The sequence below is a fragment of the Panthera onca genome, chromosome B1, assembly GCF_046562875.1.
Source record: "Panthera onca isolate mPanOnc1 chromosome B1, mPanOnc1 haplotype 2, whole genome shotgun sequence".
NCBI classification, from domain to species: Eukaryota; Metazoa; Chordata; class Mammalia; order Carnivora; family Felidae; genus Panthera; species Panthera onca.
In genome coordinates this window covers 71943651-71957414 of record NC_138342.1, presented here as the reverse complement: position 1 = coordinate 71957414, position 13764 = coordinate 71943651, and the positions used below count along the sequence as shown (strand labels likewise).

General features: G+C 40.1%; 1 protein-coding gene across 7 annotated transcripts in view; it reads right to left on the bottom strand.

The window, feature by feature from the left end:
• Nucleotides 1–13764, bottom strand: part of NUDT9 (nudix hydrolase 9) — a 96735-nt gene that overhangs the window by 64310 nt on the left and 18661 nt on the right. For all 7 annotated transcript variants that reach the window (XR_013555208.2, XR_013555210.2, XR_013555209.2 and 4 more), the window contains exon 5: nt 1064–1175. Coding sequence is in view for 4 of the 7 variants with exons in the window: in XM_078445928.2 (XP_078302054.2) it covers nt 1064–1175 (112 nt within the window). In the remaining 3 variants the exon portion in view is untranslated. The remainder of the gene's footprint in view (nt 1–1063; nt 1176–13764) is intronic.

The window sequence follows — 13764 nt, the reverse complement described above, 5'->3', positions numbered from 1 at the left end:
TTTTTATTTCCAATCCATTTTTATCCTACAAAGAAAAAAACAACCATTCTTGCAGATAGCAGTATAAGAATCATCCTCTTTTCAAATTATCTCCATTTCACAATATGGCATAAAATATAAAACCCTCTGTTGCACACATACACATTTCAAAAAGCCACTTCAAATTTACCACTGAAATGAACTCAACAAAAGTACAACTGTTCCTGATGATATTACAGAAATTTTAAAAACTACAAGGAGGGGTGCCTGGGTGGCTCAGTTGGTTAAGCATCTGACTTTCGGCTCAGATCATGTTCTCACAGTTTGTGAGTTCTACCTCCACTTCAGATCCTCTGTCCCCACCCTCTCTCTGCCCCTCCCCAGCTTGCGCTCTCTCTCTCTCTCTCTCTCTCAAAAGTAAATACACATTAAAAAAAATTTTTTTTAACTACAAGGAAAAGTAACAAGAATTATCTTTTTTATGTCTAAAGTTAATGAGAATTCAATAAACCAATGCTAACAGTCTTACCTTGGACTTGGAAGTAGGGGTTGAGTTCTGAGATGGGACCCAACATGTATGAATATCTACTTTATGCCAGGTGTTTTATATGCTATTGCTACTAATCCTATGAAGTAGATATAATTATGTAAATTTTAAAGAGAAAGTTCTGGGGTACCTGGCTGTCTCAGTCAGTAGAGCAACTCTTAATCTCAGTGGTGTGATTTAGAGCCCCAAACTGGGTGGAGAGACTACTTAAAAAATAAATAAAAATTTTAAAAATTTAAGGTAAGTGTCTGAATTCTGTATTCTCAGCTCAAAGTGGGAAGGCCAACGTACAAGCCTAGGTCTAACTCCAAAGTCCATGTTCTTTTCCAATGGCTTTATAATTAGACTCAAATTCTAACAGCCTTGATGTATTATCCTACACTTGCTATTGACAGACTTCATTGCAGTGATAAATGACAAAAGAATTACTAAGTGAAGTGTGAAGGAATGGAAAATAAATGGAGGATGAAGATCTACATACAATAACCTTGCAGTAAATGAAGCTAAAAAGAACTTTAATTTAATTTTAATTCTTACCCCTGGGATTGCCCATTCTCCACAGTCTTTCCTTTTTATTGCCACAAACTGTAAGATGTTTTTCCCAGAAACAGGGTGGGTAATTTTATTTCCACTTCTATCCCTTTTCCACCTGTAAATAGTAATATAAAATCGTAATGGATTTTGAAGAATAAGGATCTATCTCAAACTTGAGACAAAGTTATAACAATGTATTTTTCTTTATAACAAGAGTATATATAAATTCACCTCTCAGCTACTTTTACCAAAAAAATTATTTTGTATTAGAAATATCCTGGGGTGCCTAGGTGGCTCAGTTGGTTAAGCGTCCGATTTCGGCTCAAGTCATGATCTCGCAGTTCGTGAGTTTGAGCCCCGCGTTGGGCTCTGTGCTGACAGCTCAGAGCCTGAAGCCTGCTTTGGATCTGTGTCTCCCTCTCTCTGCCCCTCCCTCGCTCATGCTGTGTGTGTGTGTGTGTGTGTGTGTCTCTCTCTCTCTCTCTCTCTCTGAAAAATAAACATTAAAAAAAAAAGAAATATTCTGTATTGAGCACTGTTACAAACCAAGTCAGATGTCTACTTTCCAAAAAAGATATTCTCTGTAATAAAAATTCAGAATATAAGTAGTTTTTATTAAAGTATTGTCAAAAAAAGTTTAAAAGCAGAACAGAATTTAGAGGATAGGTCATAAAACTTAAAAACATAGTCGAAGGATCCTTTTTAAGAATCACTTTAATATAAGAGATCTGGTAATATTTCCTTTTAATGGGTCACTCTGTTATCAAAACAGAGATTACATAATGCAGATTACACAATACAAGTTCAGCTGGTCTCAACAGTAGTGCTTCTCAATCTTTATGCCCTTTCTTAAAAAACAACAAAAACAAAAAAAAAACACAAAAACCTCACTCTATCCTTTAGTTTTTAAAAAAGTATCAAAGTGGGGCACATGGGTGGGCTTAGTTGTTTGAGCATCTGACTCTTGATTTCAGCTCAAGTCGTGATCCCAGGGCATGGGATCAAGCCCTGCATCAGGCTTCACACTCAGTGTGGAGCCTGCTTAGGATTCATTCATTCATTTTCTCTGCCCCCCCCCCCATTCCCTCTCCCCCACTCAAGCTCTCTTAAAAAAAAAAAAAAAAGTATCATGGTTATGTTAATTTTAGAATGAACTTTTTCTTTTTTTTTTAAGATTTTTTTTAGGTTTTATTTTTAAGTAATCTGTACACCCAACATGGGGCTCAAATTTACAACCCTGAGATCAAGAGTCACATGCTCTACCAACTGAGCCAGGCAGGCACCCCAAGAATGCACTTTTTCTAACCACAGCCTCTTGCCCAGAGATGCTGATACATCTCCCTTTCCCTTCTCTACCCCCACCACACCCAATTTTAAGAATTGTTCTAAAACTATCTTAGGCAAAGAAAACGATTTTGAACCTCTAGTACTAAACCAAAAAAGAAAGCCTATGATCTAATCATTGCTTTGAATTAGAATCAATGAAATTAAATGAGTTTAAATAGGAGTTCTCCCCCCTCCTGCAAATAAATAAATAAATAAGAGTTTCCAAATTTCTTTATATAGTGGTTGACTACCATATCTAACCCATAATTCCTGCCCTGAAAGAGCTCATAGTCTAGGGATGGAGCTAGACATGTAAGTGAATAAATTATAAGAGAGTGACAATTTGATGAGGACAGTAAATAGAAATGAAAGAATAATTAGTACAAGAAGACAGCATCTGTTTTTAAGGATGCCAGACATAGGTATGACATGAGCAAGAAACAAAGGTATAAAATAATATGTTCAAGAAACTGAATCTATAGGTGGGGTCTGGCACCATGGGCACCACAGAGGGAAAGAAGGATGATGAGGCCAGACGAGTAGGCAAAGAATTCATCAAATTCATCTGCTTAGAGAGTCAAAGAATATTTTTTTTTTTCAACGTTTTTTATTTATTTTTGGGACAGAGAGAGACAGAGCATGAACGGGGGAGGGGCAGAGAGAGAGGGAGACACAGAATCGGAAACAGGCTCCAGGCTCCGAGCCGTCAGCCCAGAGCCTGACGCGGGGCTCGAACTCACGGACCGCGAGATCGTGACCTGGCTGAAGTCAGACGCTTAACCGACTGCGCCACCCAGGCGCCCCAAGAGTCAAAGAATATTTTTAAGCAGGGTAAAACCATAAGCAATTTGTATTTAGAAAGCTCACTCACTTTGACGAAAGTGTGGAGGCTGGTTGGGAAGAAAGCAAGACTGGACGCTAGAAGACTGTTACCATTGATGAGGAAGCATAAGGCAAGCTGAGAGCAAAGTACAAGCTAGCATACCCACCCACCCCCAAGTGGGATATGTGTGGTATTCCTCAGGCACTCCTAGATGCCCAAGAACAAAGGAAAGGAAAGAAAACAAATGGTTAGCGATCACAGTCATGCAGGACAGGAGTCTCTATCAGTTTACAAATACCTTAGTAAATTACAAGAAAAAGGCAATCTTATCAATAGCCTAATCTTCTGAAACCTAGATTCAGTTTCCTGGAGCCCCTAATATCACCCTCCCCTCCACAGTGATGTGGGGAACAAAGGCAAGAAGGAAATGGCAGGTAAAATTAAATTTCCTTATAACCTGCAACCTGCAGCCCACTGACAAATACTTGAAGCAAATGCAGAGTATAACATTTCTCCAGGAACCCCCTGCAGTCATAATGTTGATGCCTTACTAGAGGGAAAACAAGCTTAGCTTGACAACAGCAAGGCCTCAGGTATCTTAGGAGTCCTCTTTAGCACACTGAAGTCCCTCTGGAGGCCTCCCTTTTGTCTTTACCTCCCCCAACTCCACAGTATGTAACCAGTCACTCCTCACAACCCCAGTGCAGCTCTTTCTGCCCACAGGTCCTGTCCCTGTGCTTTAATAAAATCACCTTTTTGCACCAAAGATGTCTTCAAGAATTCTTTCTTGGCCATGAGTTCTGAACCCCACCATCACCCCAAAACCTCATCACCATGATCCAGGTACAAGACTGAGAACAGGACTGAAGGTAGACGTGGTACTTTTACTTCTTAAGGCCCATTTCTATAGCACTTATTATGTACCTGATACTGTTAAGTCTTTCATGTATTTATCCATTTAAGCCTCAAAACAACCCTATAAAGTAGTTGCATTATTATCTTTATTTTACAAATGTGGAAAATGAAGCACAGAGTAGATTAAACTTGTCCAAGACTGCAGAGCTAAGTGGTATAAACCAAAATTTGAACCCAGACAATCTGCTTCCAGAATCTGCACTCTTAATCACCATACTGTCTACTTAAAACAGAATGTTTACACTAATTGGGTAAGAGGAGGGCGTGAGAAGGTGAAAGATGCTCTGTACACTCACACACACTTACCAGCACCTACTATATATACATCACATTAGAGAAGCTGGGAAAACCAAGACAGACATGCCGCCAGTTTTGGCTGCAGCACAGGGAGAAGCAGGACTGGGGGAGAGGCGCTGCTGGGCTAGAGAGGGCCAGACTGATGATGAACAGTCACATAACCTGTTTACCTTCTCAGATTTTACCCCAAAGGCACTCATTTAAAAACTACCGAGCAGAGTAGTTTCTTCTTTTGTTCCTTATTGTAAATACCAACTGATGAGGGAAACAAAGGCAGAAGGAAATGGCAGATAAAGTTAAATTTCCTTACAACCTGCAGCCCACTGACAAATACTTCAGGCAGGCAGGGTATAACATTTCTCCAGGAACTCCCTGCTGTCTTAATGTGAATTCTTTGCTAGAGGGGAAAACGACCTAGCTGACAACAGCTAGGCCTCCTGGATCCTGTGAGTCTTCTTCAGCATATGAAAATCCCTTTGGAAACTCCTCCCCCCACTTTAGTCCCCAAACTTCCAAGTACATAACCAGTCTCTCCTCAGAGGTCCCAAGGCAGCAATTTCTGCCCCCGGGTCCTAACCCCATGTTTTAATAAAATCACCTTTTTGCACTGAAGAAGTCTCAAGAATTCTTTCTTGACCATTAGCTCCAATCCCCATCACTCCAAAACCTTATCATCAAATAAATTATTACCAAATTTAAAACAAAATCCTTGATATAATGGAAATAATGTATATTTTAATTAATGAACCTCATTAACATTTGTTAAATGCCAAAGATTATTTCTAAATACTATTGATATTCCCTCCCCACTTCTGATGGCCCACACCTTCCTGTTTCACCAAAACTGGAAAGAAAATGAGAATACCACTAACTATGGATCTGACTTTACTCACAGTAATGTATCAACACTTCCCACCTCATTTTCACTTTAAAGGATCTAAAGGAACATCAGATAGTTGTACCCACCCAATCTCTAGGAGAGGTCCCTGAGAACAGAAACATTTAACACTTTCCCTGGAGCATTTGTTAAATTACACTATACAGAGCTGTTCTGAATCATGAAGTACTTGAAAGAAAAGGGAATGGAATCTTTAAAGCGCCTAGATGATTCCTATGATTACTCATTAGTGAAAAACTGGTATAAAAGAGAAAAAGTATAATATCTGGAGCCAAATACCACGGACTCAAATTTCAGTTCGACATAAACATTTAGGCAAGTCACTTAACCCCAGTGAGTCTTCATTTTCAGATCTATAAAACAGAGATGTTAATATCTACTTTGAGGAGTTGTGTGAGAAACAAATGGAAAAACTGATGACAGCACCTAGCAGAGGAGAGCAATACTTTTTAACAATGTGCTTTAGCCTTGTTGATGCTTCCTTTTTAACATCTTACATTCTTCTCTTCCTTCCATTTCCACTGCCACTCACTCATTTAGACCAACTCATAGGTCAATATATGCATTACTGAGGTAATAAAGAGCATCAACCTAACAGTACAGGTGAAAGCTAGACTCTGCCATCTGTGGGCTTTTCCATAGCCTTGGACCCTCTCAAAGTCTTCAGCTATTGCTGAAGCTGTTGTATAATGGCTGCATTAAGCTCAAAAAGTCTATTTCAAAACAATGCAACCCAATCACCACATACACTCCCATGTATTTGGCCCACCAGAGATAAAGATAAGCTAATGAAAGGCTAACTTCCAAGTGTCTAGCTTCCCTTTTCTGCTTCTTGTCCCCTTACTGGCATTTCTACTTCAAATGCTTTCACACCTTCCTGATTTTAGCCAGCCTTACCAAAGTTGGAAACAAAACTGATACTGTCATTAATATTTTTTACTTACATTCATTAAAAGTATATTAACTCTTCCCATTTCATTTAAACCATAAAGTTTCTAAAGTAATTTTATTTATTTAAGTTTATTTATTTCTTTTGAAATAGAGAGCATGCATGTACAGGGGGAAGGGGCAGAGAGAGAGAGAGAGAGAGAGAGAGAGAGACACACAAAGAGAATCCCAAGCAGGATCTCTCACAAACCATGAGATCATGACCTGAGCCGAAATCGAGCTGGACACTTAACCAACTGAACCACCGAGGTGCCCCTCTAAAGGAATTTTAAATGGATACGTGGGTTGGTAGGTAGATACATAAGCATCTATACATAAGATAGGTAGATGGCTGGGCGGGAGGAAGCAAGAAAGGAAGGAAGCAGAAAAATGGAGTGAGCTGTGGGGTAAAGACCTCTTGTCAGGGAAATTGAAAGGCTGAGGAGAATAAGATGGGACAAATATTGGTGCCTCTTCCAGTAACTTGAAAAGAGGGGAATTAAGCTGTTTTCTTAGAGTTAACCTATGAAATCATTACTGGATCTCGGATCAGAGAAAAAGTTTCCTGAAAGAAAGGAAGACCCTCAAAATATGAAAATTAAAAAATAAAAATATTGAGGGTATTTGCATTATTTAAAGCAAAGTGACAATTATTTGTGAAGACAGAGTTGGTCAGTGAAGAAATCCTAACAATACAAAAATTAAAAGGATGACAGAGATGACAGAATATTCCAGACATGCTGAAAAGATGATTCCTATGGAGAGGGTCAAGTCCATCTAAACCTAAGATTCACCTGCCTTCCTTATTCTGATTCATGCTTACCAAGGGGCCTTCTGAATATGATGTGGCTTACCAGATAGATTTACCTCAGGAAAAGAATGCCTGTCCCCTATTCCGAAATCTTCAAGGGCTCCCCTTAACACTCCTAAACTTTGTTATTGTAATATTCTCCACAATAAAACTGCATAAAAATTACATGTTTGATTACCCACTATTCTACAAAATTTTCTGCTTCGACCAGCTGATCCTTTCATTGTCCCTCAATACTCAAATGGAGGATTTTGAGGGGGAAGATGGCGGCATAGGAGGACACTAGGCTCACCACGTCCTGCTGATCCCTTAGATTCCACCCACATCGGCCTAAATAACCCAGAAAACTGCCAGAAGACTAGCAGAATGGACTCTCTGGAGCCAAGCATAGACAAGAGGCCCACAGAAGAGGGTAGGAAGGGTGAAGAGGCGGTGCGCACAACCTGGACTGGCGGGAGGGAGCCGGGGCGACGGAGGGGCAGCCTGCGTGGCAAGGCGGAATCCCCGAGTCTGGCTTGCAAAAGCAGAGGGGCCACACAGAGTGTGTTCTGACAGCCAGCGGACTTAACATCTGGAATGTCATAAGTCAACAGCTCTGCTCGGACAGCAGGATAGCTAGAGGACTACGGGAAAGATAGTTGTTGAGCCCCGCAGGACAGAGCTCAGCTTGCCAAGGAACAAAGGCACTGGAAAGCACCATCTCCCTCTCTCATCCCCCAGCCAAAATCCCAAAGGGAACCAATTCCCGTAACGGAACTTGCTGGCACTGCACAAACACCCAAGGCTGTGCTTCTGTGGATCCATCCCTCTGACGGGTCTGCCTCCCTCCCGGTGCCACAGGGCCCCTCCCAAAGCGGACCACCAAAGGCAAAGAGAGCTGAGTCTGCCCCTCCCGCTCCTGTGCACCTTGTGGATCCACCCCGGCTAATACACCAGATCCCATCGAAGCACCACAAGCCTGGCAGTGTGTAAGTAGCCCAGACAAGGGCCACACCACTCCACAGTGAGTCCTGCCCCTGGGAGAGGGAAAGATAAGGTACACACCACTCTGACTGTGGCCCCAGCGGTGGCCTGGGGGCAGACATCAGGTCTGACTGCGGCCAAGCCCACCAACACAAGTTACTCCAGACAGCACAGGGGAAGTGCGCTGCAGTTCCATGCCACCACAGGGACTATCCAAAATGACGAAACGGAAGAATTCTCCTCAAAACAAACTCCAATAAGTAGCAACAACTAACGAACTGATCAAAAATGATTTAACCAATATAATGGACCATGAATTTAGAATAATAGTCATAAAAATAATCGCTGGGCTTGAAAAAAGTATAGAGGACAGCAGAGAATATTGCCACAGAGATCAAGGGACTAAGGAACAGTCAGGAGGAGCTAAAAAATGCTATAAATGAGCTGCAAAATAAAATGGAGGCGACCACAGCGTGGACTGAAGAGGCAGAGGAGAGAACAGATGAATTAGAAGATAAAATTATGGAAAAACAGGAAGCTGAGAAAAAGAGATAAAAAAATCCAGGAGTACGAGGTAGAATTAGAGAACTAAGTGATGCTATGAAACGCAATAATATACGATATTGGGGATTCCAGAGGAGGAAGAGAGAAAGTTGCTGAAGGTGTACTTGAAGAAATCATAGCCGAGAACTTCCCTGATCTGGGGAAGGAAAAAGGCATTGAAATCCAAGAGGCACAGAGAACTCTTCAGACGTAACTTGAATTGACCTTCTGCACAACATATCATAGTCAAACTGGCAAAATACAAGGATAAAGAGAAAATTCTGAAAGCAGCTAGGGATAAACATGCTTTAACATATAAAGGGAAACCAATAACACTAGTGACGGATCTATCTACTGAAACCTGGCAGGCCAAAAAGGAATGGCAGGAAATCTTCAATGTGATGAACAGAAAAAATATGCAGCCGAGAATCCTTTATCCAGCAAGTCTGTCATTCAGAATAGAAGGAGAGATAAAGGTTTTCCCAAACAAACAAAAACTGAAGGAATTCATCACCACTAAACCAGCCCTACAAGAGATCCTAAAGGGATCTTGTGAGACAAAGTACCAGAGACATCACTACAAGCATGAAACCTACAGACATCACAACGACAATAAACCCATATCTTTCTATAATAACACTGAATGTCAATGGACTAAATGCTCCAACCTAAAGACATAGGGTATCAGAATGGATAAAAAAAAAAACAAGACCCATCTATTTGCTGTCTACAAGAGACTCATTTTAGACCTGAGGACACCTTCAGATTGAAAGTGAGGGGATGGAGAACGATCTATCATGCTACTGAAGTCAAATGAAAGCTGGAGTAGCCATACTTATATCAGACAAACTAGACTTTAAATTAAAGGCTGTAACAAGAAATGAAGAAGGTCATTATATAATAATTACAGGGTCTATCCATCAGGAAGAGCTAACAATTATAAATGTCTATGTGCTGAATACAGGAGCCCCCAAATATATAAAACAATTACTGACGAACATAAGCAACCTTATTGATAAGAATGTGGTAATTGCAGGGGACTTTAATACTCCAATTACAACAATGGATAGATCATCTAGACACAGAATCAATAAAGACACAAGGGCCCTGAATGATACATTGGATCACATGGACTTGACAGATATACTTAGAACTCTGCATCCCAAAGCAACAGAATATACTTTCTTCTCAAGTGCACATGGAACATTCTCCAAGATAGATCACATACTGGGTCACAAAACAGCCCTTCATAAGTACACAAGAATTGAGATCATACCATGCATACTTTCGGACCACAGTGCGATGAAGCTTGAAATCAACCACAGGAAAAAGTCTGGAAAACCTCCAAAAGCATGGAGGTTAAAGAACACCCTACTAACGAATGAGTGGGTCAACCAGGCAATTAGAGAAGAAATTTAAAAATATATGGAAACAAATGAAAATGAAAATACAACAATCTAAACGCTTTGGGATGCAGCGAAGGCAGTCCTGAGAGGAAAATACATTGCAATCCTATCTCAAGATATAAGAAAAAACCCAAATACAAAATCTAACAGCACACCTAAAGGAAATAGAAGCAGAACAGCAAAGACACCCCAAACCCAGCAGAAGAAGAGAAATAATAAAGATCAGAGCAGAAATAAACAATATAGAATCTAAAAATCTGTAGAGCACATCAATGAAACCAAGAGTTGTTTTTTTGAAAAAAATAAACAAAATTGATGAACCTCTAGCCAGGCTTCTCAAAAAGGGAGATGACCCAAATAGATAAAATCATGAATGAAAATGGAATTATGACAACCAATCCCTCAGAAATACAAGCAATTATCAGGGCATATTATGAAAAATTATATGCCAAGAAACTGGACAACCTGGAAGAAATGGACAAATTCCTAAGCACCCACACACTTCCAAAATTCCAATAGGATTAAATAGAAAGCTTGAACAGACCTATAACCACTGAAGAAATTTAATCAGTTATCAAAAATCTCCCAACAAGTAAGAGTCCTGGACCAGATGGCTTCCCAGAGGAATTCTACCAGACATTTAAAGCAGAGATAATACCTATCCTTCTCAAGCTAATCCAAAAAATAGAAAGGGAAGGAAAACTTCCAGACTCATCCTACGAAGCCAGCATTCATTTGATTCCTAAACCAGACAGAGACCCAGCAAAAAAAGAGAACTACAGGCCAATATCCCTGAAGAATATGGATGCAAACATTCTCAGTAAGATACTAGCAAATCAAATTCAACAGCACATAAAAAGAATTATTCACCATGATCAAGTGGGATTCATTCCTGGGCTGCAGGGCTGGTTCAACATTCACAAATCAATGTGATACATCACATTAATAAAAGAAAAGATAAGAACCATATGATCCTGTCAATCGATGCAGAAAAAGCATTTGACAAAATTCAGCATCCTTTCTTAATAAAAACCCTCGAGAAAGTCGGGATAGAAGGAACATACTTAACCATCATAAAAGCCATTTATGAAAAGACCACAGCTAATATCCTCCTCAATGGGGAAAAACTGAGAGCTTCCCCCCTGAGATCAGGAACACGACAGGGATGTCCACTCTCACCGCTGTTGTTTAACATAGTGTTGGAAGTTCTAGCATCAGCAATCAGACAACAAAAGGAAATCAAAGGCATCAAAATTGGCAAAGATGGAGTCAAGCTTTCACTTTTGCAGATGACATGACATTATACATGGAAAATCCAATAGACTCCACCTAAAGTCTGCTAGAACTGATACATGAATTCAGCAACTTCGCAGGATACAAAATCAATGTACAGAAATCAGTTGCATTCTTATACACTAATAATGAAGCAACAGAAAGACAAATAAAGAAACTGATCTTCACAATTGCACCAAGAAGCATAAAATACCTAGGAATAAACCTAACCAAAGATGCAAAAGATCCGTATGCTGAAAACTATAGAAAGCTCATGAAGGATATTGAAGAAGATATAAAGAGATGGAAAAACATTCTGTGCTCACGGATTGGAAGAATAAATATTGTTAAAATGTCAATACTACCCAAAGCTATCTGCACATTCGATGCAATCCCAATCAAAACTGCACCAGCATTCTTCTCGAAGCTAGAACAAGCAATCCTAAAATTTGTATGGAACCACAAAAGGCCCTGAATAGCCAAAGTAATTTTGAAGAACAAGACCAAAGCAGGAGGCATCACAATCCCAGACCTTAGTCTCTACTACAAAGTTGTAATCATCAAGATAGCATGGTATTGGCACAAAAACAGACACATAGACCAACAGAATACAATAGAAACCCCTTAACTAGACCCACAAAAGTATGGCCAACTAATCTTTGACAAAGCAGGAAAGAATATCCAATGGAAAAAAGTCTCTTTAACAAATGGTTCTGGGAGAACTGGACAGCAACATGCAGAAGGATGAAACTAGACCACTTTCTTACACCATTCACAAAAACAAACTCAAAATGGATAAAGGACCTGAATGTGAGACAGGAAACCATCAAAACCCTAGAGGAGAAAGCAGGAAAAAAACCTCTCTAACCTCAGCCGCAGCAATTTCTTACTTGATACATCCTCAAAGGCAAGGGACTTAAAAGCAAAAATGAACTATTGGGACCTCATCAAGATAAAAAGCTTCTGCACAGCAAAGGAAGCAATCAATAAAACTAAAAGGCAACCAATGGAATGGGAAAAGGTATTTGTAAATGACATATCGGACAAAGGGCTAGTATCCAAAATCTATAAAGAGCTCACCAAACTCCACACCCAAAAAACAAATAATCCAGTGAAGAAATGGGCAGAAAACATGAATAGACACTTCTCTAAAGAAGACATCCAGATGGCCAACAGGCACATGAAAAGATGCTCAATGTCGCTCCTCATCAGGGAAATACAAATCAAAACCACACTCAGATATCACCTCACGCCAGTCAGAGTGGCCAAAATGAACAAATCAGGAGACTATACATGCTGGTGAGGATGTGGAGTAATGGGAACCCTCTTGCACTGTTGGTGGGAATGCAAACTGGTGCAGCCGCTCTGGAAAACAGTGTGGAGGTTCCTCAAAAAGTTAAAAATAGACCTACCCTATGACCCAGCAATAGCACTGCTAGGAATTTACCCAAGGGATACAGGAGTGCTGATGCATAGGGGCACTTGTACTCCAATGTTTATAGCAGCACTCTCAACAATAGCCAAATTATGGAAAGAGCCTAAATGTCCATCAACTGATGAATGGATAAAGAAATTGTGGTTTATATACACAATGGAATACTACATGGCAATGAGAAAGAATGAAATATGGCCTTTTGTAGCAACGTAGATGGAACTGGAGAGTGTTATGCCAAGTGAAATAAGTCATACAGAGAAAGATACCATATGTTTTCATTCTTATGTGGATCCTAAGAAACTTAACAGAAGTCCATGAGGGAGGGGAAGGAAAAAAAAAAGAGTTTAGAGAGGAAGAGAGCCAAAGCATAAGACTCTTAAAAACTGAGAACAAACTGAGGGTTGATGGGGGATGGGAGGGAGGGGAGGGTGGGGGATGGGTATTGAGGAGGGCACCTTTTGGGATGAGCACTGGGTGTTGAATGGAAAACAATTTGACAATAAATTTTATATTAAAAAAAAACTCAAATAGATATTACTATAAGCTTTTTTCCTTAGGCCTCCTGTTGTCCCCCTATCCAAGCTTCAAGTTCAGCTCAAGTCTGCCTCCTTCATAATGCCTTTCTTCGATGTTCCAGTTTACCGTCATCACAACCCACATCTAATCTAGTTCTTAAAGCAGACTGTCTCACCCATTGTACCTTGACACATTTTCTTATTTCATATTTTTCATCTTACAAATTAAGCCATAGCTCTTCTGTGATAGGGAGCTGAAACGTAGAATTCTTTTATCTTTTTTATATCCTCCAAAGCACCTACTCAATTTTGAGAACAAACAGATGTTCAGTAAATTCACTATGTGAATTAACTTTGTTCAGATAATGCCTAGCCTACTCATATAAAACTACAACTTTACACTTGTATCACATCAGTATGATTTCACATCAAGACCCTTTAAAATATACATTTCAAGGGGCGCCTGGGTGGCTCAGTCAGTTAAGCGTCCGACTTCAGCTCAGGTCATGATCTCACAGTCTGTGAGTTCGAGCCCCAGATCGGGCTCTGTGCTGACAGCTCAGAGCCTGGAGC